The 27,446-nt window shown below is 40.3% G+C and overlaps 2 protein-coding genes across 3 annotated transcripts in view; one reads left to right on the forward strand and one right to left on the reverse strand.

Annotated features, from left to right (window-relative positions):
* Window positions 1-2,446: 2,446 nt before the first annotated feature.
* On the forward strand, window positions 2,447-9,561 carry si:dkey-79d12.4. 2 transcript variants are annotated; one of them, XM_036593495.1, is made up of 3 exons: window positions 2,447-2,630; window positions 4,739-4,855; window positions 5,983-9,561. In XM_036593495.1, exons 2-3 carry the CDS (start codon window positions 4,748-4,750, stop codon window positions 9,331-9,333), a joined length of 3,459 nt encoding a protein of 1,152 aa, XP_036449388.1. In that variant the 5' UTR covers window positions 2,447-2,630; window positions 4,739-4,747; the 3' UTR covers window positions 9,334-9,561. The 2 variants fall into 2 exon arrangements, with proteins under 2 accessions (XP_036449388.1, XP_036449398.1); XM_036593505.1 differs by lacking the exon at window positions 4,739-4,855.
* Window positions 9,562-12,200: 2,639 nt separating this feature from the next.
* The window catches only part of kcnn4 (potassium intermediate/small conductance calcium-activated channel, subfamily N, member 4), a 71,504-nt gene continuing 56,258 nt past the window's right edge, over window positions 12,201-27,446 (reverse strand). Inside the window, exons 6-9 of the mRNA XM_036593518.1 lie at window positions 26,689-26,810; window positions 20,686-20,755; window positions 16,874-17,040; window positions 12,201-13,559 (exon numbers count right to left, since the gene is read on the reverse strand). Of these exons, the coding sequence (XP_036449411.1) occupies window positions 13,556-13,559; window positions 16,874-17,040; window positions 20,686-20,755; window positions 26,689-26,810 (363 nt within the window). The 3' untranslated portion in view covers window positions 12,201-13,555. The remainder of the gene's footprint in view (window positions 13,560-16,873; window positions 17,041-20,685; window positions 20,756-26,688; window positions 26,811-27,446) is intronic.

Consider the following 27,446-nt stretch of genomic DNA (forward strand, 5'->3'; position numbering starts at 1 on the left):
TTGTTTATGATCACCCTGGGATATGTGTGGTACTACAATTATAACAGTAGTGTTTTGTGTACTTCATTATATCTGCAAATGATGATAAATATTTGAGAAATATTTAAATCTTTTAACTGTGGAGCATTTGAGAAAAACTGGTAAATATTTAATGATTTCAACACTGTTGTCATGTTTTCAGAGCTTTTACAATGCCTGTGTTGTGTGCATTCAAGACGTCAGTGAGTGCGAACCAGAGCCGGTTTGTGAGGAGTCTGGCCTCTTCCTATTTCACCCATTATATCAAAACCATGACTGTAAAACGCCAGAGGGCGCCCAAGAGCGAGTCCTAAATGAATAGGGGTAAATGGAGCCAAATGGCTAAAAACATGAAGTTAAAATAGTTTCTAATCACTCGCCCAGAACTTTCCTTTAATTTTAGAAAGTTGAAGGATGTATTTCACTAAAAAAGCAAAGAAAACTCACGTTTCGAACTCATGTTTCCTTTTTTCTACAGCAAACAAGTTTTTGGCCGCAAATGCTAGCAATACTGCTAATTAGCGCTGATTGGTTGGCGAGCGGAGCAGCTCATTGGCTGTTCCTGCTCACTGACATCATGAACGTACATGAGGTGCCGCTTTAAGCTTCAACAACTCAAATTCAAAAGCTCTTCAAAATGTAACAGCGGTGTTAACATGTTTTACGCTGTTCTGTGTTCAGGAAATTAATGAATTCTTTTACATTAAAAATGTTTAAGCATTTATAAACTGATTTTGCTCAAATGCTCCATCTTAAACCATTCATTTTGGACTCGCTCGGGAGCGCCCTCTCGCGTTCTAGAAACCTCTCCTCTCTACAAGTTCTCAGGGCTGATGAGCTGATCAGCTCGCCAGCCAATCAGAACTCAGTAGCAGACGGATCAAAAACGTTTTTATGAGCAGAGTTTGTTCTTAGATTGGCTGGTGATCAGATTTTGTTTAAAGCTGGCAAATAAACAAACTCTCTACTCAGACTCAGACTATTCCTGTTTTAAATGTAGAAGAGTCGTCTCCAAGCATTTCGACTCTTAGAGTCACTGACTAAGAGTCGACCCCGACTCCCAGACCTGTTGGGAGAACCTGTTGGGAGATCGATGTCTGAGAATCGATTCTTTTGGAATCCCCATCACTACGTATCAGTAAACGCTAGAGCTTAAATGTTTGCTGCAGAAAAAACGGAAAGGTGCATTCGTGGGTACCGCAACGAATCAAAGCCCCCCTCGCCCCCATTTCTCCAATATGCAAAAGAACAGTGAGCAATAGGCCACCACACTAAATGCGTCCTTTCCCCAGTATCACATCATGGTGGTATTAGGCTTAGAGGTGGGTAATCCGGGTCCAAAAAGTAAAAACCCTCCCCAGGATTTAATTCCAACCGCCTGAACACCTTCGCTGCTGGTTTGAGCAAATTAGACAAGTCAAGCAGTTGGAACAAAATCCTGGGGAGGGTTTTTACTTTTTGGACCTGGATTACCCACCTCTACGACTGATTGTTTTACAAAATACTTTCTACTTTTATATAACATTTTATAATATAATTAAATAATTCTTCTACTTACTAAAACTAAAGAAATTCCCAGAAAAATATTAAATTATAATTATAATTTTTAGCCATCCTCCCTGTTCAGTGTGCTCTCCCTTGTGGGCGCCCTCTAGCGTTAAGAAAGAACGTTTTGATGGGAGGAATCCCAAGTATTATGGTGTTGCCTCTCATTTAACCGTCTGTGCCTTCTTAGACTGCAGCAAGCCCTCTTAATAATGTGGTGGAAAAGTGCAGACCTACGCCATCTGCTGGTTGCATTCAAAACTATTTGCCCCGCCATTCATTTCGCCATGGGGGCATTTTTTTTATTTTAACGGATTAAAAACCACTTAAAGCCGAAACTTTTGTGAATCAGCCATTTTGTGAGCCTACTAGCACTGCAGATACGAATACAACACAACAGCAGAATACTGGGCTGAGCCGCATCGCAGTGAAGATTAAGACTACAGGTTTGAACTACAAATCCCACGGCTCTGTGCCGGAGCCGCCCCGTAGGCTGTCTGAGAAGTGACGTCATCCGCGCGACAGGCTTTGTAGTCCGTTTTGAGGAAACACTCGTTTAATACTGTACATAACTTTATTTTAGTATTTCTTTACGTTTTAATTGTTGACATAGTGTCACACAGAACGGAATAAGGGACGTTATGTTGTAATATACATCACCTCCACTTCACTGTAAGCTTGCAGAACATAGGAAGCGGTCTGCCCACTTTCCTTCTCTATTACTGGCTTATTAAAGGATTATAAGTGAAGTATGTTTGTTGTACATAAAGGAAATGCGTTGAATAACACACTGAATACGATTCGATACAAACAAAAACCTGTGGGAACTGATGAGCACACTTGTGGAAACAGGAACGGGTTGACAGACGGACAGACGCATGCGCAGGGCTAACCGATTAAAAAGCCCGCATGCGCAGGTGATCTCGTAAATAAAAACACGATTTGGAAAAAAAGAGGAAAATGAGCTGATAAAGTCTGCGGGTTTGGCCGGGACGGCGCGCTGCCGGGTGTTTGAGTGGCTGAGGTCTGAAAGCGTGTCCCAGAATGTGGTTTAATCAGTTGGTCGGGTAAGTGGGGAACAGTGAGGGAACGTGTTGGTTCCGTGTGGCTCATTTGTTTCGCTGGCTAAAGTTTAAAACACGAGGTGGGCGGCTCTGAATTAACACCCCTCTGACTGAAATACTAGCGACGAATGGACGTCAACTTCACTCAAGACCCCCGAAAAGAACTCAAATTAAAGTTAGCTACGAGTTTGTGGCGCGTTTCCCTCTAAGAGGAGACCTGAAGGAGGATAGGGTAGTGAGGATGCGCTCCTCACGGGGCTGAAGTCAGCTACTCATTCGCCACTGTCTTGTTCCAATTTCCCCGTTCCACCTTAAATGGTGCTGCAGTTAACGTTCGGGCGCCTCAGTTACAGGCACGTGAATGGAACAGCTGCAGCATTTAAGGTGGAACGGGAGAGTTCGAACACGAAGCTGACTTGAGCTTCATCACTTTTTAATTTTTATGTCTGTTATCTTTTGTCATATATACGCGGGGTGGTGGTTTAGCTGTCCGGGTTTCCGTTAGCGAGTGAGTACTGGTGTTCAGCCGTTTAAAAAAGTCGGTAAATTAAAAATCTTCCAAAAATATTTTTCCAGAATTTTCTTGAAGTAAATAAAATAATGTGGCGACGCTTCCATCTGACGTTCAGCACATATTTAAAGGGGAGCTCCACCGATTTTTCAAAATCTTTGCGTGATTAAATGGTTAAGATGTAAACCAAGTCATTCCGAGAGGTTTGGTGTGAAACGCTCTGCTCTAGAGAAACTTACAGAGTCGGAATTGTTCACAGTGACAGTGATGGGAACCAGACGTCCACCTCTAAAAGAAAGCCATTCCATGAAGTGATTAGATATAAGCTGCCTGATGTCTAAGGCATTGTTTCATGATAGGTTTGTGATAAAGTTTTGGCTTAAACTGTATTTCAGTCCATTTATTTTAATTCATTCATGGTGGAGGGGTACATGCAAGGTGTTACAAGGCAAAATAGTCCCCAAACAAAACGTATTTTTTTCAGATTTTGACAGTTGTCAACATTACATATAAAAACTCAGACACCTGTTGATTCACATGTGGTTTTGGATAGTAGATAAAATGGCTATATTTGTCTTGTAGGTGAGCCCTGGTTTCAATCACCACCACTGTAAAGAAATCTGTTTCTCTAAAGCAGAGAATTTCACATCAAACCTCTCTAAATGACTTGAATTTACACCTCAGCCACAGAATTGTGCAAAAATTTTGAAAAAACAATGGAATTTCCCTTTCACCACCTCACAGTTTAATCTCTGACACTTTTGAAGTTCACTCATTCTTAGCAATAGAAACCTGCAGGGTTTTTTGTAGGGTGTCAATACAGACTACATTATCATAGAGGAATGAAAGCAGCGGTGTATGTACAGTACTATTATGTTTATTATTTAAAGCCGTCATCTGCGTTAATCCACTCTGTAAAATAGAGATTTCATTTGCTGGTTAAAATACAGTCTTTTCAAACTTTTGTTAAAACCCCTGAGAGAGGCTGCTTCTCATGGAAGCACTCTGGAAGATGTCTATGCATCTGTAGTCATATGTTAAAGCTTTAAAGCTGAGTTTCAATGTTGTGTAAAAAGTAATTTCTGCATAATTAAATGGTTAAGATGTAAACCAAGTCATTTAGAGTGGTTTGGTGTGAAACGCTCTGCTCTAGAGAAACTTACAGAATCCCTCAAAGAAGTTTTTGCATAAAATGGTCACAAATAAGTATTACTAATACCTTTGAGATAATATTTTGGCATAAAATGTATTAAAATGGTATAGAGGTGCCTGTAGGTTGTTGTGAGGCAAACAACTTTTTAGATTTACCATCATTAACATTTACATATAAAAACTCGGAAGACGTCTGTATTAACTGGTGATTTTGGATAGTGAATAAAATGGCTGCATTAGTGTTGTAGACATTGTGACCCCTGGTTCCATTCACCACCACTGTAAAGAAATCTGAGTCAGTAAGTTTCTCTGTAATGAATCACTTCACATCAAATCACTCTGAATGACTTTGGTCACATCTCAACCACTGAATTATGGGGAATTAAAAAAAAAAACTGGTGGAACTCCCCTTTAAACCTGTTCACAGTTTCTGTATGATGTTTCACAGCTGCGCTGTATGAGCGAGGTTGCCATGGAAATTGTGTTTGAGAAGACGGTGGGGAACGAGGTTGATGCTGAACTGGAGCTACAGCAAGTTGTTAACACTATTACTCAACGGACTCAAGTGAGTGAACTTATCTCTGTGAAATTTAAACAAGAACAAAAGTCCCGAGTCAAAGGGACATTCCAGTGATTTTTGTTTTAAATTTCTGCACAATTCAGACGGTTTATTGTAGAAAAACCACTAATTCACTAAATCACTCATTTCTTTATAATGGTGGTGATGGGAACCAGGGGACTCAGTGTCCATAACACAAATACAATACAGTAATGTACTGCTATTTGCTTAATAGCAAAACAAAATAGCCACATTGGACAGATGTTTACATTTGACTGATGCAACAAACAGATATTTGATGACGTATGATACTCTGGAACAGCAGAATGTTTGGGTGAGACGGCAGTAAAATATCTGCATTTATACAAGTGAGTGTTGCACTTCTCTGCAGTGCTGTTTCAGGTGGATATTATTTTAACATCTACATTCTATAAATCGCTGTTGTCGGAAGAAAACCTTGTATCTCCAAAATGGTAACTTTACAGGAGAAGGAAAAAACCTGCTTTGCTTTTAATGTAAGCCAGTGGAACCAGACCTGTTGCCAAGTAATCTCGGGTCATGTATTTTAGTCCATTCATCATGAAAATTTGACCTGATGTAAAGGGCGACAGGCATTTTCAGATTATGTCAAGAACTGAAAAATGACAAAAATGGAGGTTTTCTTCCAACGTCAGCGAAATGCTTATGTATTGTGGTGCATTTTCTTTGCAGTTTTGTTTTACATGTAAGTTTAAAAAAAGTGTAAAAAAATTTTTTTTTTTAAATTTAGTTAATGTAAATGTCCCTCACACCCACAAATCTCATTTTCAAACATGGTTCTTTAGGGAACCAGAAATAGGTTCTTCTGTGTTATCACTCCACTAATCTTTTGTGGGACTCTTTTGTTTCAAAAAATTACCGTGGATGGAAAAATAAAGTATATTATTTATTATTTAATAACTTCCTAAGAACAATGAACAATGACACATTGGCTAAAACATTAAAGCCCATTCTGGTGTCCAGCTTATAGTATATCAGTCTGTACTGTATATGTTGAATAAAATAACAGCAACTATAATAAGAAGTGATTCCAAATTTCTGAACATGTTCGTTCATCATTTTTTTGTCTTGTAATCATACTCATTTTGTTTTAGGGCACCTGTATTGTTCCAAAGCATTACAACCTTCAAGAGGATTCCAGTGAGGAGGATGATCTCAACCCAGGACACGTTCTTCATGAAGGCTCTGGAGATTGTATGTGCTGTGTGTGTGGTGAAACTTTTGCTTTCCTCAACAACCTTATTGAGCACTTCAGTGTGCACAAAGATGAGGTGCGCTGCCACTTGTGTCAGGTGACGTTCGCTCGCGTAATCTCACTGGCTTTGCACCTGGAAAATGCCCATCCTAAGTACCATCTTTACTGTAAAAGCTGCAAAATCAGTTTTCGTAATACGTGGCATATGAACCAACACATGGAAAAACATCTCGAAATGTTTCAAAACTGCAAAGTTGAGGAACCTGATGACCTGATGTCACCTTGCTCAATGAAACAGAAGTCTGTGGATGAGGATGTGGAGGAGGTTGTAATTGAGAAAGAGGAGGTGGAAGTAAAGTACCTGAAGGAGGAGGAGGAGGAAGAGAGGGAGGTTGTATTGAGAAAGATGGAGGAGACAAAGGAAAATGACAGTGAAGCTAACCTTTGGGAGTGTGCACCCATTGAGGAGGATATAATAAAGGAAGAAGATGAGGAAAATATTGAGATCAAGGAGGAAAGTGACTCTTCTCTCTTAGACGATTCAGTATACTCCCCTGCGAAGGATCTGAACTCGGATTCAGATACAGATACAGTATTTTGCATGTCCTCAGACAGCAATAGTGATGTCCCAGTGAATGGTTTGCCAAGGTTACTTCGCAAATCAAAAGGTTTAAGGACCAGGAGCATCCAACAGAGGCAAACTTGTACAAACACTAATGAGAAGCCAAGAGAGATGAAGGAAACCAGCACCACAAAGACCACAGACGAGGATCAAATCGTGTACACAATCTTTAGGGATCATAATTACTTTTGCACACAAAGCCTCGGAAATCCCAGTGGTTCAGATCAAGCACCTGCATACAACACTCGCAGTTCCACCAGGTTAAATACAGACAATGCTAAAAACATTAACAGTGAAACTTTACATGCATTTAATAATAACGAAAACACTATGGACTCTAAGGATGACCAGCAGGAGAAGGTTGAGGTTGTGGTGCTTCACACTGTGCCACGGAGAGAGGGCACGAATCATAAAGGCAGAGCCATATTGCAGGCAACATATGAAAAGGTGTTCAAAATCCAAAAGCTGGGGGATAAGCCCAGTAACACAGAACAAGAACCCCCTCACAAGTCTTCACTGTCTTCCTCTGCCTCAGCTGCATTGGAGCCGGTGCAGCTGGAGCTTGACATCAAGGTGGAGGATGACAGTGAGGATAACCTTTGGGAGTGTGCGCCCATTGAGGAGGATATAATTAAGGAAGAGGATGAGGAAAATATTGAGATCAAGGAAGAAAGTGACTCTTCACTTCTAGACGATTCAGTATACTCCCCGGAGAAGGATCTGAACTCAGATTCAGATTCAGATACAGCATCTTGCATGACCTCAGACAACAACGTCAATGTCCCAGCGAATAGTTTGCAAAGATTACTTCGCAAATCAAAAGGTTTAAGGACCAGGAATGTCCAACAGAGACAAACTTGTACAAACACTAATGAGAAGCCAGTCAGTTCTGTAGAAGTCATTGCAGGTCCTGAACTTGGCTCATCTAATGAGAAACTACTCAGTTCTGGAAAAGTCAGTACAGGTCCTGAACCCAACACATCTACTGAGAAACCACTCAGTTCTGTAAAACTCCTTGCAGGTCCAGAACCCAGCTCAATTAAAGGCCCTCAGATTTGCAGTTCCTGTGGCCTTAGCAAAGTTGCTAGCATGGAAAATCTCATGGAGCGGTGCAAGTGCATGCCTCTGTTCACATGTTACATGTGCGGTGTAACATGTGGGAGTGATCAGTTGCTGCAGAAACATCAGGCTGAGAACCACCCCTTAACCAAGTATGTCTGCTCAACCTGCCTCTTAGTGTTTCCCAACCAGACCTCTTTCACAAAGCATGCTTGTTGTACCAGGGTTCCCAGTGGTCAGATCCCTACACCGGCCAAGATTGCAAACACTGTCAAAAGTCCCTCTACAATGATTCTAAAATTTGTGCCTTCACCTGCTGTTGGAGTGTCTTCTAAGCAACCGCTCAACAATGGCTGTAGTCAGGCCATTCCCTCCCTGAACGTCATCTACTCCAACAACCTCATTAACGTTGTTGACGGATCTCAGAAACATGGCACAATGTCTGCTTCCACGATACCCATGTTGCCCAACAATCCATCCTCTACCCAAGTTAGTGCCACTATGACATTAAACAGTGACCAGAAGGTGACGAGTTTGGTTTTTAATGGGCAGGACCCTGCAACTTCTTTAACTACTTCTACTCAGGCAAAGACTGGACCAGTGCAGGTGTTGATCCCAGCTTCCTCTTCAGCCAGCATGAAGCCAACAGAAGTTGTTTTACAAGGTGTTGTCCTGCCTCAGCAGCGCCCGGTTCGTGTCCCTGTCTGTACATCCCTACCTGTATCTCTCCCGGCCCCAGCATCTATTCAGTCCAAGGTCGCTCTCCGTATCCCCACATATCCCACTACTTCCACAAAAGTTACTGTATCTTTCTCCCCTACGCCTGTCCAGTTTCCTACACCCATGCTTGTTTCGACTAGCAGTATGAAGACACTACCTTCTTCAAGCCAGCGACTTCCAGGAAATGTCAGACCTGTCACAGTCCCTTTAACACAGTCTGTTCCTGCTCCTGTCTCTAGTGCAGCATCCACCCAAGCCCATTTCATGGCCCCCGTTCAATCCAGCATTAACCTTGAGGGTTCTTGCAGCGCCTCTTCCCCAGTCCAACTTCCCCTACCTTCTGAAAACCACCTAAAGATAGTTGCCATGTTTGTTAATCAAAGCCAGGAGCTGGCCCTTCAGAAGCGCCTGCGGCAGAGCTGGCACTCCAAGACCATCTTCCCGTGCCGCCACTGCGGTGCCATTGCCAGGCAGCCTTCACTGGGCATCCGGCACCGCTATCAGCACCGCGGGCCACGCTTGCATAGGTGCCAGTGTGGAAGGACCTTCCAGCGGCAGCTGCATTTGCTACGACATCAGGTGCAGCACGCTGAAGCCATGCGGTATGTGTGTGCAGCTTGCGGACAGACATTCCAAGGGACTCATCATTTGGCCTCCCACAAGCAGAAGGTGCTCTTTAGGTTTAGGCCATCAAACATGAAAAAGGGTACCAGACGAGAATGCAGAAATGTGTTTCACTGTGACTGTGGACAGGCTTTTGCAAGATCTTCTGCCTTACTGTGGCATATGCTTAAAAACTCCAAATCCTGCAAACGCTTAAAAAAAATTGTTGCTGATTTAGCCACCTAGCTAAACAGGGATTTTCAGGGACGTTTATATAGTAAAAGGACATTAAAAGTAGTGAAAGACTTACTGAGCACTGCACTGTTTTTTTTCTGTTGGATTAAGACTAACTAGGCATTTTGGTTTGGAGAGTTAATGCTGTGATATAGAGACTTAGGTTTGTATGATCATATTGGTGGTGGGTCTGACTCATGTATTACTCTGAAATTAAAACAGATTGATTTTTAAACAAAACTGTATTGGATAAGTGCTTCTTAAGTGGTACATGCAATGGGCATTCGCTGGTGCATTTTATTAGGTACCCCTATCTACTCTCATTGTCAGTTTTATCAGGTCTACTTACCATACAGGTGAACACTGTAGTTCAACAATTACAGATAGTCCAAGTCTTTCTCTCCAGGGTGGTGGACCATTCTCAGCACTTAGTGGGTTCAGTTAGTGGGTGTTGTGTTGGTACAAGCGGATCAGACACTGCGGTGTTCTTAACACTATGTACACCGTGCGTATTCTAAACCGAATCCAAAACTATCTGCACCTGGTTGAGAACCTGTATCTGTTTCACATCGCACAACAGAACCACGGAAGTAGAGTCTTTGGTCTGTGGCACGATTTCTCACACAAATCTGGTTCTAACAGTCAACAAAAACAACAGTAACGACAATTGAGGAGCTTTACGTTCTCATTTACCTTTTACTTGCCGTTTGGTTTTAGGTGTAGAGTCACAGTCATTTTGATTTGCTAGGATTTTTTTGGTTTTATAAGAACGGTCATCTGACTTCTGTGTCCCCACAGAAGACTGTGTTTGGCCAATCAACGGCCTGCTCTATTTCTAGCTCCACTCATACGATTTGGTTCTGCCCACTTGTCATCCCATCAGGAAGGGGAACCAAATTCAGCAAGGGTACTTGGGTACAGAACAGCTCTTGGCTTTGGAAAAATGACAAAAATGTGTGATCTCAGATTTGCAACCATTCCGTATTGTGCTGCCTAGTGGAAAACCTTAAATAAATTACTTAGAGTTCATAGAGTTATTATGGCGTATTTCCACCAGACAGTGTGGTATAGTGTGCTTACAAATCTGAGATCACCCATTTTGATGTCCCTTCCACTGCCAAGTGAGCCGTATCCTACACATGCTAAATTCTGTTACAGTTCTAGCTACTGAGCAGAAACAAATGGGTGATGCTGGTAATGGTACAAACCACTGATTGGTCAAACGCAATCATCACTGTCACAAGAGTCAGATGACCATTATTTCAAAAAAGGAAAACTCAGCCGGAATCGCTGTCTGTGACTCTCACATAAAACCAAATGCAGAGTAAAAGGTGAATTACACAAGCTAAAGAGAGTGCCGCCTACTTTTATGGTTCTTTTATGCGATAGGAAATGAACACAGGTGCTCATACAGAGTACGGATAGTTTCGTGTTCAGATTTGTAACCGTACCATGCTCTACTGCCTGGTCGAAAAATGGCATTAGATGCATCTACATTGTTGGTCCACCTTGTAGATGTAAAGTTAGATACAAAAGTTCTGTTGCTCCTCACGCTGTGCAGAGTAACAGATGAACTACAATTGTTCTTGAACAACAGAGTCCACCTATTTGGTAAGTGGACCTGATCAAATGGATAAAGACACTAAATACAAGATGGGAGTACCTAGGAAAGTGGCCAGTAAGTGTATGTCAGGTAGCTTCATAGAGTTGAGAAAAACCTGACCAATCCTCCACTAAATAAAAAAACATTGCATTATGTGTAAAATTCTTTGTTATAGGCAAGCTGTACGGCGTCCACCAATCTGGCTGCCACGTTGCTGAGGCATACAGTAGATCAAGAGATATAACAAACAGCTGGATTTTAGTTAGTGTAAGGAAAAGACAAACTCCTCATGTTCTAGAGAACCCACTTTTGCCTCCAGAGTCCAGCCTTTGCAAAGGATCTAAAACTGAATAACATCTAATATATTTATCAGCTTTGTACTTGCTTAAGTATCAGAGGCTTTCAATATGTATAGCTGTCTCAGACTCTTGATTATGACCAAAAACATTTTATTATTCTGGGAACAGTAGGCCTCATCCACTCAGAAGTTTTTCTTAAGTTTGTCCTTACATATCAGATTCATGACGTGATCTTAAACCACTGAATTTTTCGCACCTTTGTGCTCTTTAGCGTGTGGAGATTCTGTTCTTACCTAAGAACAAACATTGGTGAATGTCAGAATCTCAATGGGCCTCGTTCACCAACTGTTCTTAAGAAGAAATTTCTTCTTAAAACCCACTTAAGCAGTTTTTATGAAGATTCTGACACTGACCGATGTTTTCTTGTCTTGGGATTTGTTCTTAGGTAAGAACAGAATCTACACCACACACACAAGAGCACAAAGGTGCAAACAATTCTGTGGTTTAAGAACACGTCATGAATCTGACGTAGACTTTTTCTTAGAACCCTTCTCTAGAACAAATTTAAGAAAAAACTTAGGAAGAACAGTTGGTGAATGAGGCACAATGTTTACACCTACTTATGCCGTTGTACATTTTACACTTGTTGTAGTGCAATATATATGTTTAACCACTTGAGGGAGTTCTTGCCTAACACGAGGAGTTAGTTTCTACCTCTGAGCACACGACTTCAGTTTTAATGAACTTGAAAACAGGATCAGGCAGTAAAGAGCTTTTTTCCGTTACACCAATGTCCTTGAGACAATCAGACGTGAGGCCTTTTCACAGCATAATCAGTGTTTCCCCCCTTTGCTTTTGATATGTGAACCCCGTTAAAACAGTTGCATTTGCATGACACAGTATGCATTCTCCTTAATAGATTCAGTAATCAAGAAAATGCTTTGAAAAACCTTTTTTATCTGCAGGTGATAATCGCACTCAAATAAACCAGCCTCTGAGTAAGATTTGGGTGAACTGGATCACTTTAAAACTCAGCATCAGAACTGCATGTTACTTAACCAGGTGCTACATTTTGAGGAAACAAGTTGTAACACAGATCTACAAATGTGAAAAGTAAAGTCTAAATCTATTTATATAAATGGACAAATAAAGTATTGTTTTGTTTGTGTGCAGTAGAAAAAAACAGAAAGCTGTTTTGCATGTTGTAGACTGAACTGCTAAGCAAGAGATGGACACGTCTTAAACAATATTTTGGGATTGGATGTAAAGCGTGTTGATTTGCAAAGCAAAACTGAAAAACCTGAGCCTTTTTCAGAACGTGAAGACTGCTAGGGGGGAATTTGGGAAGTTTGTTTACGGAACTGAAGACGAACTGTAATATCTGTACAAGCGCTCACTCAGCGCAGACCGTCTTAGCTAAGGACAGGTGGAAACTGAAAGTTTCAGTTCACAGTTGTGTTTTTGGTGATGCTGCTTGAACTGAGTTCCTTGCAGGTGAACTCTACGGGAAAGTAGATCTCCTGGAGGAGGGTTGGTTGCTGTAGAGCATAAACTGCAAAAAAAAAAAAAAAATGTGCAAAAGAACATTTGGGCTTATAATCTGTGCATTATAATGGACACCAAAGAAATGGACACATCTACCCAGACATTCTGAGGTTTTCACTACTCTGGCGAAACCTGTTTAGAGTACACAATCTGCTTTGAGTGTAAGACTGAAGTATAGATGAAGTAGATACAAAAGTCTGAGGCATAGATGCTGAGAAATCACTTCAGCCGCAGTGGCGAAAGCAACAGAGGCACGTTAGGACAATAGTTATTTATCAGAGGGAGCAGTACACCAATATTAACATACATCAGCCTGGGTCGACTGCATCACCGCTAAAATGGACAGTTTCCTTTTAAGTCATGGACCAGCTAGACAGCATTCAAAATAACCAGGGAAACTGGCATTCAAAGCAATAGTGGAAATTAAATTTTAACAGTTTCACGATCCTCCAAGAGGATTTCATACCTTTAAAGCAAACCAACACCGAAGCCGCTCTCTATTTTCTTTTTTTCAGTGTCGCAGATAAGAGATAAACATAAATATTGTCATAAATACATTTAAGTCCTTATCCCATTGTCCCATACCCTGGTGTGGTATAGGGATATTCTTTCTTTTTCACAGAAAGTCATTGCAGCTTGAGGTCCGTGGAAAAAATAATGTGCACGTATCATGGAAGTCTTCCATTTACACCGCGCTGTAAGTGGCTTGTGCAGTTTTAATCAGCGGAGGACATAGAGAGGACAGTGGCCTCCGCTGTGGCGTCTCGGAGGAGAAATTTGCCCCAGGTCACCTGTTTGGAAAAAGAAAGTAAGACATGAACTCAGCAATTACCTTTTTCTTTTGGCTTACATCAAACCTAAATAGAATGGTAGGCAGTAAACAGTTTGTCTGGGAATTTAAAGCACTGTCACACTTACCACGTCAACACTTTAAACCTCAGGTATGCTAATGCCAGTGGAGCCTTTATGGAGGCCATATGCCATTTACCAGGCTTTAGATGAGACTCAATAAATTTTGGGATGGGCTGTGTCATTAGGGATAAGAAGTATATCCACACGGTTGGGACAAAACCTCATATTTCCATTTTTGTCGTTTTTCATTTTTTGATGTAATTCAAATTTGCCAGCTGCCCTTTACATTGTGTCAAAATGTAATGACCAAAGGACCAAGAGAATTCATCCAAAATTACATGGAATAAATCATTTTCCATTAACCCTTTGGGGTCTAAGGGCATTTTCTTGATTTTTGCATATATTCATAAATGCGTCTTTAAAGACATTTGCATATGACGTGATACCTACATGTTATACATCACAATGTTTGGAACAATCTCAGCTCTCTCTCTATAATCAGGCCATTTTGACCTGGAGGACTGTGTAACGAGATCATTTCGCCCTAGCGCTGAAAAACTGAAGTGTGGTTTTAGAAACTCTTAATATCTCTTGTGAAAACATACTCCGATCAGGCATAACATCCTGACCACCTCCTTGTTTCTACACTCATTGTCCACTATATCACCTACCACCCACCTACTATATAGGTGCACTTTGTAGTTCTACAATTACAGACTGTAGTCCATCTGTTTCTCTGCATACTTTGTTAGCCCCCTTTTACCCTGTTCTTAAGTGGTCAGGACCCCCATGGACCCTCACAGAGCAGGTACTATTTGGGAGGTGGATCATTCTCAGCATTGCAGTAACACTGACGTGGTGGTGGTGTGTTAATGTGTGTTGCGCTGGTCTGAGTGGATCAGACTCAGCAGTGCTGCTGGAGTTTTTAAACACCTCAGTGTCACTGCTGGACTGAGAATAGTCCACCAACCAAAAATATCCAGCCAACAGAGTCCTGTGGGCAGCGTCCTGTGACCACTGATGAAGGACTAGAGGATGACCAACACAAACTGTGCAGCAGCAGATGAGCAATCGTCTCTGACTTTACATCTACAAGGTGGACTGACAAGGTAGGAGTGTCTAATAGAGTGGACAGCGAGTGGACACAGTGTTCAAAAACTCCAGCAGCACTGCTGTGTCTGATCCACTCGTACCAGCACAACACACAAACACACCACCCGTGGTGTCAGTGTTACTGCAGTGCTGAGAATGATCCACCACCCAAATAGTACTTGCTCTGTGAGGGTCCATGGGGGTCCTGACCACTGAAGAACAGGGTAAAAGGGGGCTAACAAAGTATGCAGAGAAACAGATGGACTACAGTCTGTAACTGTAGAACTACAAAGTGCACCTATATAGTAAGTGGAGCTGATAAAATGGATAATGAGTGTAGAAACAAGGAGGTGGTCATAATGTTATGGCTGATCAGTGTAGCTTTACTCATGTGGACAAACTGTTTTGGTGCTTGAAAAGGGTTTACCAAAGTCTAAGGTTCACAAAAGTAGTGAAATGTAAGATACAGCAACTTCAGCAGCTGCAAACATTATAACAGACCATTTCACAGCTGTGTCCGAGGCGACTGATCATAAAACGAAGGGTTTTTGACGTGATGGGTAAGACCTCAGTGATTGCCTCAATGTCTATTGGCCAGTTTCAAGCGACGGACATACAAATCCACTGATTACACACAGTAAGAGGCAAACTCCACAGATTCAGGAACTGTTTGAACCGTATTTCTCTGCTGTATTATTGCAAAGATATTGATAGAAACATCGAGAAACACCTAATTTGATGCGCCAGCACGTTTGTTGACCCCGCGTGGTTTACTTCCCTTAAAGTTAGGAATGTTTTTTCCTTCGGTTGTCGCCATTTTGGAGATACAATGTTTCATTCCGTCAGCAACAATATACAAAAAAAAGCTACACTGCACATTTTGGGGATTTGGAGACTGTAAAGCTGCTATTATTTTGGCAAACTTTTCTATTTGGCTATGCTATAATATAGCCAGGCTATATAACCCCCTACAATAATCATAATGCCTTAAGAAAGATAGTTGTCTAAAAACCGTAAGGCTGTCAAATGATTGAAGTAATTGCTCACGATTCATTGCATTATTTTGTGCAGTTGATCATGATTAATCATATTTATTTGCTCGAATTTCACCTTGAAGAGTTTTCCTTTTAAAAAGCAGTGCATTTCATTATAGCTATACGACAAAATAAGCTTCATTAGAATGTGTTTATTACATTCAGTTTTCCAATTCTATTATTTTCATTATGTACACGCAGGATTTACATGAAACCTGAACACAAAAATCACATTTTTATACAGTGAACACAGTTTCTAATTTTCATCACCGACGTTCAGTCAGAGCAATGATGGCTGCATGTTCCAACCAATAAGTGTATACATATTATTTATACAACAATTAGTTCTGATGGCACAATCTGATTGTTTGATAACAAGCTGGGACCAGCCAGGAACAGACAGAATACAATTCAACAAGATGGGCTGTTGCAATATTTCCATCTTAGCAATTTATTTCCTTCTAGGTTGGCCTTCCTTCTCATGTCTCTTCGCCATATATTTTTGTTTTTGTTTTCTTGTTCCTCCATTGCTCCACCTTTTCATCCTTCCCCTCACCTGTTTCTTGTTCTGTTTCTCGTTGTATTTCTACCTCTGGTTGTTGTCTTGTAGTCTTTGTGTTTACAGGCTCTATCTTGTGAGTCTTTCTTGCTCTCCCCGGTCCTTTGTTTTCTTTCAGTGTAGTGTCTCGATTTCTAGTGTTCTTTCTTAGGTTAGGCCTTTTCATCATGGAGTGCAATAAAACCTCGGACCTGCACCTGCATTCCGCCTTCTTCATTGTTACACCTGTGAAATGCTTTTCAGACTGGCGAAAAAGCTGAGCTGAACCTGATGTTGCGACACTGTTATGGATCTATCCGTAATGCAAAACGCCACTACTTTTTGTGGCAGAAGGACATGTCGATATAAAACCATGTTAGATATGATGTTCGGGGTTTCAGATGATGCTTTAAAAGACAAATAATTTAACACATTTACACATTTACAATAACCCATTGACTTTAACAGCCCTAAGAAACAGATAACCCAGTACTGGCAGATATTCACTGGGTGAGATTAGCCCCTCTCTGTAATATCTTTTGCCCCCTTTTCCAATTAATCACACTGTTGAATATGGCTGGAAGGGTACCTGTGGTCAAGGCGACGGCGATGCAGGGCCTGGCTCAGCAGCTGGGAGGTGCTCTGGAAAGACTGACCCAGCTCATCTAGCTTCTGCTCCATGGAGATGATCCGCTGCTCCAGCTCGCGGTAGGAATTGTTCCAGTTTGCACTCAGGTCACACATGATCATCTGCATCTGTTGGGGGTGCAACAGAGACCCTTGAGTATGCTTTTTTTTTGTTCTAGTGGTGAAAAGAAGGTTGCAATCAGTGATGTAGGTGACAGTTATGTGTTTTGGTGCTCCACTCAGATACTATGACCATATTAGGTATAGCCATTTGAATATTTATCAGTGATATGAAGTAATTAGTATGTAAACACCACTTCAGTACACCGAACAAAGGCCGCCAATGGCGTGTACAGTACTGTGCAAAAGTCCAGAGACCAGTATTAATTTACTGAATTTCTAGTCAAAACAGTTTCAAAATAGTTGATTTTTCAGTGTCTGGAAAAAACACAAAACTATGGAAGCCTTAAAGAGCACTGGACTCATTTTTTGTGATAATGACTTATTTTCTTAATTAATTAGTATTGATCCTTTGTTATTTACTTCATTATCACAACACAATGAATGTTAAAACAATGTCCACTATGTTCTGATAATGATATAAATCTATAGATCTTGAGAAAACATTTGTTTTGCCATTTTAACAACATAAATATCATGAGATCTCAAGAAAACTAATGTAAACTACATTATCATGAAAAAAGTAAAAAAAAACCAAAAAAAACATGCAAATCCATGGCCCTTTAGGGCTTCCGTAGAAAACATATTTAAGACAAAATGTCACAGAATCCTCAACAACTAAATATAATATAATTTTTTCAGTGTCCACTCTTTACCTTTATTACAGCTACCATTCTTTTCATTAGACTCACTTCCAGTTTTTAAAGAAATCTGCAGGGATATTTTTCCACACCTCCAAAGTTCAGCCTCAGAAATTGGTTGCATTTTCTGCTTTTCACATTCCAAGTAATCCAAAAACACTCAGTGATGTTGAGGTCTGGACTTCTGCACTGCTTTGTCTTTTTTCTTTTCTTGGTAAAAACTTCTCTACATGTTTGCTGTATCTTTTAAGATATTTTTGAACTCCAGTTTTGGAAACTCCTATTTTTTTGCACTTATTTTCCTTTTAGTTTCCCCTTCCTTACCTTATATCTAATCTCCCAAAATTAAATAAGAGTGGTCTCTGAATTTTGCACAGTAATGTAAATACCATGAAAATATTATTTTAGTGTTGCTGCAGCAATTAGAAAATAACTGCCACTATAGTGCTTCAGCTCCGAACAAAACTTACTGCAATTTCAACCCTTTATTTCATAGAATTAAAGGTTTGCGTCTCTGTTTTAAAATAAGCTGAGCAAAAACAATATTTGACTAATCGAATAGAATTTTTGCACTCGTTTACACAAGCATAAACTTTATGCTTTTAAACATTTCTTTGTATCAAGAAATTGACATACTGTAAATCTCACAATGTTTTGCTATGCCCGGCTTCCCTCATTGACTTAAGCTAGATTTTTTGGTGTGAGAGACTTCAAGTCACAAGTCTCAAGAGACATTTTAAACGTCTCTGCATGTAATAACAATGAGCGGTAGACAATGAAATGTACTGGACAGTAGTCTGAGCACTTAAATACGCAGTAAGTAGCACTTTTGTTAAAACCTTTTGCATATTTCTGGTTTGCTGCTGATCAAATGGTTGTGGCTATGCAAAAACAATACAATGGGGAAAACTTTGCATGCGCAAACTGACCGCTGCAGAAAAAAAAAAACATTTTTCAAAAATGCTGACAGATTGTTTTTCTGCTTTTATTTGTGTTAGCCATTTGTTTTTCATATTTTCCAGTCAACACAAACACTCCTCCATTGCTTACAAGGAGGACACCAAGCTGCCAGCTGATTACACTGAGTTACCGGTTTATTATTAGCTGCACCTACCTTGTACATACATTCTTTGGCCTCTTTATCAAAAACACCTACCATATATCTGCAGTTTGTAGGCATAAAGTTACAGACTGGAGCGCATCTGTTGCTGCCATAGAAGCCATACTACAGTTGAGGAGTTGGAGGCCCCCCACCTCCAAACTAAAGCCTGAGAAAAGCCATGGTAGTCAAGCTGCATAGAACGGTCTGAAAATAGCCACAACATTGAAATTGCATTTAGCAGTTTTTGGACTGATTTTAAGAGCTACAGTAACCAGCACAACTGTGTTGTTTTCTGCTTCAGCTTATCTGACTTGGTTCTTTTTCCCGTTTGGCTGTAGCCTGGCACATTTGTCTTCACCGGCAGGCAATCTATTTTTCCATAGTTTTGCTATATGATCTGCTCATAATAATTCCACCCCCTCTCACGTAGTGTAGCATTTAACATCTGCCCTCTATCTCAACCATCAATGGAAAGAGACCTCCAAAGGGCCAGATATTTGGGTGCTGGACCATTCTGAATGATGAATGTCTGAAGGATGACTAATACAAATTAAACAAGGCAAGAGATTAGCTTTAGTTTTTAACTGTACACCTACAAGGAGGGGGTTTCCAATAAAATAGCCAGTAAGTGTCCACAAGTTAAACACCCTGTGGCTGATACCTGGTACTACTAACAGCACGGCACACACTACTATGTCAGTGTCACTGTTGTGCTGAGAATGGAATAATATTTGGTCAGTTGTGGTCCTACAGTGGTCCTTTTCCATTAATGAACATGGTAGAAGGAGGATGATAAACTGAGCAGTAATGGATGAAGTACAGTCAACAGTAAACCTACAAAGTGCAAGTATATGGTAGGTGTTTCTGATAAAATGGCCAGTGAGTGTGGCTAAATAAAAGAATGGTGAAGCATAAATCCAGATGTCTTCAGACAGGCACTGCATTATACCAGTTTAGCAATTAACATCCTACCATGTTCTGTTGTACGTATAAAAATGCTGAACTTGATATTGGATCAATCTGGCAAAAGACTTTGAAAGAGAGATCATTATTGGGGATAGAATGGCGGGAGCCTCGGTCACAAAGACTCCTCAACTGGTCAGTGCAACAGGAACAGTGACTAAAGTAACATTTGCATCTAGATCTATGGGAGAGACATCAGTAAACAGTGCTGGAAACGGTGGTTAAAAGTGCATATTTGGTGACCACGATGCTCACACAAGGGAAAACAGAAGAACTGCCGTCCCTCAGATGACCGAGAACGTCACTGCAAGATGTAATCAGACTGTGTCAACGGTCAAGGACAGTCTGTCTCCATTACAGATGAATGCACATTTGGAAGTTCAGTGGAAAAAAGTGATATGGGCAGATGAGTCATCCCTCACCACATTCTCCACAAGTGGGAGAGTGAATGTGCAGTGTACACCAAGTCCGCCAAGCTTTGTTATGCTGTGGGGGGGGGGCTTTATTATGGCAAAATTTGGGTACCATTAAAGGGAAGGGTCACTGTAAATCACTACAAAGTTATTATGACCGATCACCTTTACCCTATGGCGAAACATCCCCATCCTGATGGGAGTCATTTCTTTCAGCATGTTCAAGCCCTAATCCAACGCTATGGCCTTCACAGTCACCAAATATCAACCCAACTGAACACTGCGCTCACCACACCATAATTAAAACACCAACTGAGGTGTTCTGACCCTTCAGTACAGCTCCAGATACCTGTAGAATCTATGAAAGGCACAAGGAAGCTGTTCTGGCAGCTTGTGGTACTTTACACCTTGTCAGTTTTTCCTTTAATTTGTCACAATTCGAGCCTAATCTAATTAATTCAGTGTAAATTTCTACCTTGGAGAGGTCCACCATCTCACTGGTATAGTCTCTCAGCTTCCTCTGCTTCAGCCGCAGGTGGCGAAATCTATGGAGAGAATAAAAAAAGATGTCACTTAGTATTACTGTACACAAAGGTCAGCAGTAAACGTGCTTCTTAAAAATAGCCGGTAAATGGCTACTTTCATCTTGATATGCTTTGATGAAATTTATCATCGCCATCATAACAAAACGTTTGTGTATTGTGTGAATAATTAATGAAGAATGAACCAACAGTAATGGCCCAAAATGACTTGGAATACAATCTTGCAAGTTACATTCACACATTTCCTTCTCTTGTACGGTTATAGGAGGTTTTCATATGACAGAGATGATATGCTAAACTGTGCCACTTGGGAGTCCCATATACACTATATGGACACCTGTGGACACCTGACCACCACACCTATATGAGCTTGCTAGGTATATCTCACTTCAAAACCATGAGAAATAATATGGAGTTGCCCTCTTTGAGGATTTAACAGCCTCCACTCTTCTGGGAAGGCTTTCCACAAGATTTTGGAGTGTGTCTGAGGGAATTTGTGTCAAAAGAGCATTTGTGAGGTCAGACACTGATGTTGGACAAGAAGGCCTGGCTGGCAATCAACGTTCCAGTTCGCCTCTGTTCAGCATGGTGGAGGTCAGGGCTCTGGGCAGGCCGCTGGAGTTCCTCCTGACCAAACTTGCATTTAACTGCATAGAATTGACAAAATTATCTTGGTATGCTGTAGCATTAACATCACCCCTCACTGGAACTAAGGAGCCTGAAAAACATCTCCAGATCATTATCCCACCTCCACCAAACTTTACTGCTGGCACTGTGTATTCTGGTAGGTAATTTATACTTGGCATCTGCCAGACATTTCCACTGCTCCAGTCCAGCGGTGACATGCTTTACACCACTCCAGTTGACTTATGACATTGCGCAGTAATCTTAGGCATGTGTGCAATTGCTAGGCCAGGAAAACCTATGTCATGAAGCTCCTGATGTACAGTTCTTCTGGTGATGTTGCTTCCAGAGGCAGTTTTGAACTCCGTAGGCCGTGATGCAACAGAGGATCAGCGAGTTTGAGTGGTCTACTGGTTCGTGGCTGAGCTGTTGTTGCTCTTCCATTTCTTCACAAACTGACTTGTGGCAAAGGTGACTACCTATGACAGTGCCACATATAGTCACTGAACTCTTCAGTGCAACCCTTTCTACTGCCAGTGTTTGTCTATCGAGATTGCATGACTTACGTGCTTGATTTTATATGCCTGTTAGCAGTGGGTATGGCTAAAACACCTGACCCTAATAATTAGCAGGGTCCACATTAGTCCACATAGATTTTTGTGATTTTTTTTTTTCAACAGGAGCAGTCTAAAATGAATACAATCTTGCGAGTTACATTAACATGTTAAGAACGTTTTTTCCTTCTTCTATAAAGTTACCTTTTTCTTTTTCACAAGATATCGATGATATGCTACTTGGTGGCACTTGAGAGCCCCGTATGTTTGTTTGGTGGACTATGATACACTAAACTGGCGCCAAGTAAAGTGGACACGCTCTCATGTTTCATGATGTCCTGATGTATAAATACTGTTCTGGAAGGAGTTGGTATGGTTAGGTAATGCAGCCGATCTATTGCTTGACATTGCTTGACATAGTGGCTTTGAGGCTGGCCTAACTTTAGATGAAAATTTGCTGCTCCAAAAAAGCAGAACGGAAACCAATATTGCAGGGGGGAAGCGCAGGCAGTAACTGCTGAAGCATGCAGAAATGGCCAGTGTCTGCGTGTCACTGTGTGAAATGGTAGCCTATGAAAAAAAAAAAGAACACCGAATGAAGCTGAGGAGAGAATGGCCAACAAAATGGCCTCTTAAAGTTGAATTCCTCCGTTTTTTTCAAACTTCCTGCATAATTCAATCAGTGAGAAGTAAACCACATTATTCAGAGTGGTTTCATACAAAATAGTGCATTATAGAGAAACCTACCAACTCGTATGTCTGTAAAATGGTAGTGATAGGAACCAGGGGTCATGATCTTTACAATGTAAATATAGACATTTTAATTGCTATCCAAAATGACCAGTGAACCTACATGTCTCCTCAGTACTTATCACTGTGTACCAGAGAGTGGAGAAAAATAATATTAATCATAACCTCTCTCTCCCACCACCTCCGCCTATTGAGACAAAACATTCAGCTAGTTTAGAGACCCTCCCTGATACCGTGCTTCCCTCAAAAGGAAAATGAGTTATTTCCGATTAATGAGGTGATTCATGTTATATTATTTTTAATAAGTAATTTCTAATCAGGACTTTTGTGTGGCTGCAGAGTTTGAAAATGAGGCAAACATTCCAGACAGTTAGAAGATCTGCTGTGCTATGACTAGTTTTGAAATTGTCTTCTCTTTCTTACTTTAGACCAACGTTTCTTAACCACTTGTGGAAGTACTCTCTGGTGGACCTAATGAACTTAATGGTAAGAAAGAAACAGAAAATGATTAGAAACTGTAAACAGCGTTAACATATGCCATGCAACAATGGCGCACAAAGAAGCTTCATCTAATTTTTGCCCCTTGACGCTACAAACAAAATTCACTGCCCCAAAGTTAATTGTCCACTTGCAAGTGAAAGTTTTCAGTTAATTTGACAGCATTCGGCCTGATGTCAGGTTTAAAACAAACTTACAAAAGTCTAATCTGTTCATATTTTATGTTCAGTCACACACATTGCATACTGTGGCACCCAAACATCGCTGTTTCGAAAATTTCCCAAACATTTTCCAAAAGGTTTTTTTTGTCTTCCTGTAGGCCTTCATTCACTGCTTTAAACAATCTTGTTTTCTTCAATTTCATGGAAAAGAATATTGACATGTGCTGCGCAAAGTAGTGGAGTAAAAAGTAGGGTATTTTACGTTGAAATGCAGTGAAATAACAGTAAAATCTGCACAAAAAGAATTAAAAAACAAACAAAAAAACAAAAACAAAACAAACCACAAACTTTTAAAGGGGCACTCCATCTAAAATGTAAACATGCCTTCTCACCTCTTACAGTGGTGTCCTGCATTATGTTTTAGAGTGAGATTTTCCAGTTTAAAGACCAGGAAACCCCTGGCTGATGATGTACGTTAAAGGTGGCAGGAGCTCTTGGGAACTTACAAGAACTTTGGGCAGATATTTGAGGGGAGGCTGTTTAAAATGTTCTTTTGGTTTCAAATGAAGGAAGATAGAATGTTACTATTAGCAAACTGAATATTGTGTCTGTATTAGCCACTATGTCAGTGGTTATGCTTACGGTCCCTCGCCATGGGGAGGGATTCCCAATGGTTATTTGCATGTTGCATGCTGGGTTTTGTAGTGAGAATCTGAAAATGGGTACAAATTCATGAATTCTGTCAAACCGATGAGGCTGAGTGGTGCAGTGTTGCGCTGCAGAATACTACATAACATAACAAGTAACATCAAATGCTAGTTTTAAGCTGGAATGCCCCTTTAATAATGTATAGATACTTAGGAAAGTACTTAAATACAGTAACTAATTATGTGTACTTTTTGATGGTTTGTATATTTAAAGTACTGATTTTAATCCAGAATGAATCTGCAATGCAGTCAGTTTTTGCAGCCTGACAGTAATGATTGTAGAGAGTTTTTAAACCCAGCATGAATCTGAAGAGTGTGTAGTATTTACAGTCTAAATTTAAGAACTACAGAGTGATTTTAATCCGGTATGAATAATGATGTACTTTGTTTGTGTATTAAAAGTACTGTGAGTTATTGGAAGCTACCGTCGCAGCTTTCTTTCCAGAATATTTTTAGTGGTCCCGCTAACTGTAAAACAGGAAAGCCGAAATCCCTCCACCCTCGCGGACGCCCTCGGACACACGCTCATTCAGCTGCTCGTTCTCACACACAACGTGGAACACTGTGAAGGCCAGACCAGATTCCTTCAGTTAACGCTGTTAAAAGCTCACGCAGAAATTCACACATCTGAACTTCCTGTGCTTGGTGTGAGTGTGAGGCCGGCCAACTGCACACCTCCTCTCCCAATCTTCTCCTTATCTGCAGGAAGGTGCGAGTTGCAGATTGTAAACAATAGATACTGGACAACAATCGACAGGGAGATGGCGAAACCAGTGGACTTGGTAGTAGTCCAGTGATAATAAAGATTGATACACTGCCTGTTACCTGGCTTTTCAAAATGATTTAATGAGCAAATTTACTTTACCAGTTTGCAAAAACCAGGGAGGGAAAGTCTAATGAAAATCCCTACTTATGTAAGAGTACATAACTGCTACTGGAGTGATAATTTACTTAATTAAAAGTACAAGTATTTTAGTGTTCACCGCTATTAAAAGAGACACTGCTTTTGCACAAGTTGTGGCGCTTTAGTGGAGTTTTTCTCTAACAGCTCGTTTGCTGCCCAGCTCACGTGTCTCTCTCCCAGCTCACATACACATATACACCCCCTGGGTGGATTTTAGCCCCGCCCTCTACAATAAGAATCCACAGAAAAATGAATCAAGTGCTATAAATGCTATAAGAACACAGAACCTGAAACTAACATGCCAAAACATTTCTTGAACAAGCTATTAACTATTAACTATTAACAAAAAGCAACTTAAGTAAGAGTAAAAACACTGTTCAATGAAAAACGACCTAGGTAGTTACTTTGAATTACTCTAAGTTCACATTTTCAGTACTCAAGACAATGCTGACTATTCACTTACATTAACTTAATTAGTTTACCGGCACTTTAAATGACATATCGCTGTTGTCGGAAGAAAACCTTGTATCTCCAGAAAGATAACTTTACAGAAGAAGGAAAAAACCTTTACTGTTAATGTCAATGGTAAGTCAATGGAACCAGACTTTTTTACAAGTAATTTTGGGGCATTTCTTTTGATCCATTCATCATGAAATTTACATACAATGTAAAAGGGTAACAGGTATTTTCAAATTATGTCAAAAACTGAAAAAGATCAAAAATGGAGATAGAAGGTTTTCTTCCGACAACAGCGATATTCAATTTTAAAAAAGAGCTGATGTGCTTGTTACTCTAAAACAACATCATAAAAGAAAATAAAAAGAATGCAACAGCTTATTTAGCTAGCTAAGTTAGGTTGCCAGCCAATTGCTTCTTCAGGTTGGAAAAGCAGATATGTATTTATTTATTATTGATTATATGATACAATATCTACGTATAAGTCAGATATTTTGGAGTGATTTTAATCCAGTATGAATCTGCAGTGTGTGTAGTTTTACAGTCTGACAGTAATAATTGTAGAGTGATTTTAATCCAGTATGAATCTGCAGTGTGTGTAGTTTTATAATCTTACAGTATTAATTGTGGAGTGATTTTAATCCAGTATGAATCTGCAGTGTGTGTAGTTTTACAGTCTGACAGTAATAATTGTAGAATGATTTTAATCCAGTCTGTAGAGAACTACAGATTCATACAGTACATAATTGTGGAGTATTGAGTGTTTCTTGTGGCATAACATTCTGTTTTATGAACATCTAGGTTATGACCTTTGACTATTTGAGGAGATTTGGGGAAATTACACAGGTATTTTATATGTGTATATATACATATATATATATATATATATATATATATATATATATATGAACTCACTGACTACTCATTGTTGTCTCTGGCGTTGGCATGGTGACAACCAAGCTGACAGATTAGCTTTGTTTTAGCCACTGAAACTTTTTGACAAATGTGTTAGCATGTCCAGAAACAGCTCAAACTGAGTTCTGCTCAAAATCTTCATCTCCTGAAAGAAGTGATGAAGCTCTTCATGCTGCTTTTAAAAAGAATTGTGTTGCACACAATGTGTATTGGTTTCGATGTGAAAAAATTGCATCCAAATATTTTTTCCAAACATCGCATTCACTTACAACATGTAAAAAGCAGCTTGCATGAACAACATCTATGGCTAAAATTACATGAGGGTTACACATAACAGGCAGGTGATGGCACATAGCAGGTTACTTACACACGGATGGCCTCCAGCAGGCATCTTTGGTGGTGCCGGTGCTCACCATTGTTATTCTTGGCCTGGGTGGTCCGGTGGAGCAGCCAGCATTCTCTCAGCACGTTAGCAGCAGCGTTACGGATCTGTAGCATAGAGATCAATTAGTCAATTCTGCATTCAATCACGTCAACTCAGTTTCCTTTGTATAGTACTTTTCACGAACATCACAACGCAGCCTTACAAAAATGTGGGTGAAAACCCATAATGAACAAGCCAAGAATGACAGCGGCATGAAAAACCCCCTAAGAGCACTTAAGAGGAACCAAGACCACTAAGTCCATTAATCCAAGGGTTCCCAAACACTTTCATGCCAAGACCCACATGTACAAGTAGTGTTTCTCCTGAGATGTAGCCAAATATTTGTGAAGTGATATGCAAAGCTTGGTTCCTAAAAAATGAAATGCAAATAAAAACAAAGCAGTTATATTTTTAAACATACTTGGACCTAAACAAAAACAGTTCAAAGACAAGATCTTAACAAGATCTTAACTTATCAGTTGCATAGGTTTTATAAATATGCGCTAATTCTGAAATTAATGGCTGCAAAATGTTCCAAAAAAGTTGCGACAGGAGCGATTTAAGACTAGGGACGTTGTGAAAAACATCTTAAACGGTTGATATAATCATGCATAGATATAAACGGAGCATCCAGGAAAGGTCTGGTCCTTTATGACTCGCCTCAGTTTAAGAACAATGCTTCGTTCCTCAATTAGTGATTG

Source organism: Colossoma macropomum, unplaced genomic scaffold (genome assembly GCF_904425465.1).
Source record: "Colossoma macropomum unplaced genomic scaffold, Colossoma_macropomum, whole genome shotgun sequence".
NCBI classification, from domain to species: Eukaryota; Metazoa; Chordata; class Actinopteri; order Characiformes; family Serrasalmidae; genus Colossoma; species Colossoma macropomum.

Coding starts and splice junctions, on each gene's coding strand:
- si:dkey-79d12.4 (XM_036593495.1), top strand. CDS start 4,748: ATGAGCGAGGTTGCCATGGAAATTGTGTTTGAGAAGACGGTGGGGAAC. Junction 4,856..5,982: donor CTATTACTCAACGGACTCAA/GTGAGTGAACTT, acceptor ATTTTGTTTTAG/GGCACCTGTATTGTTCCAAA.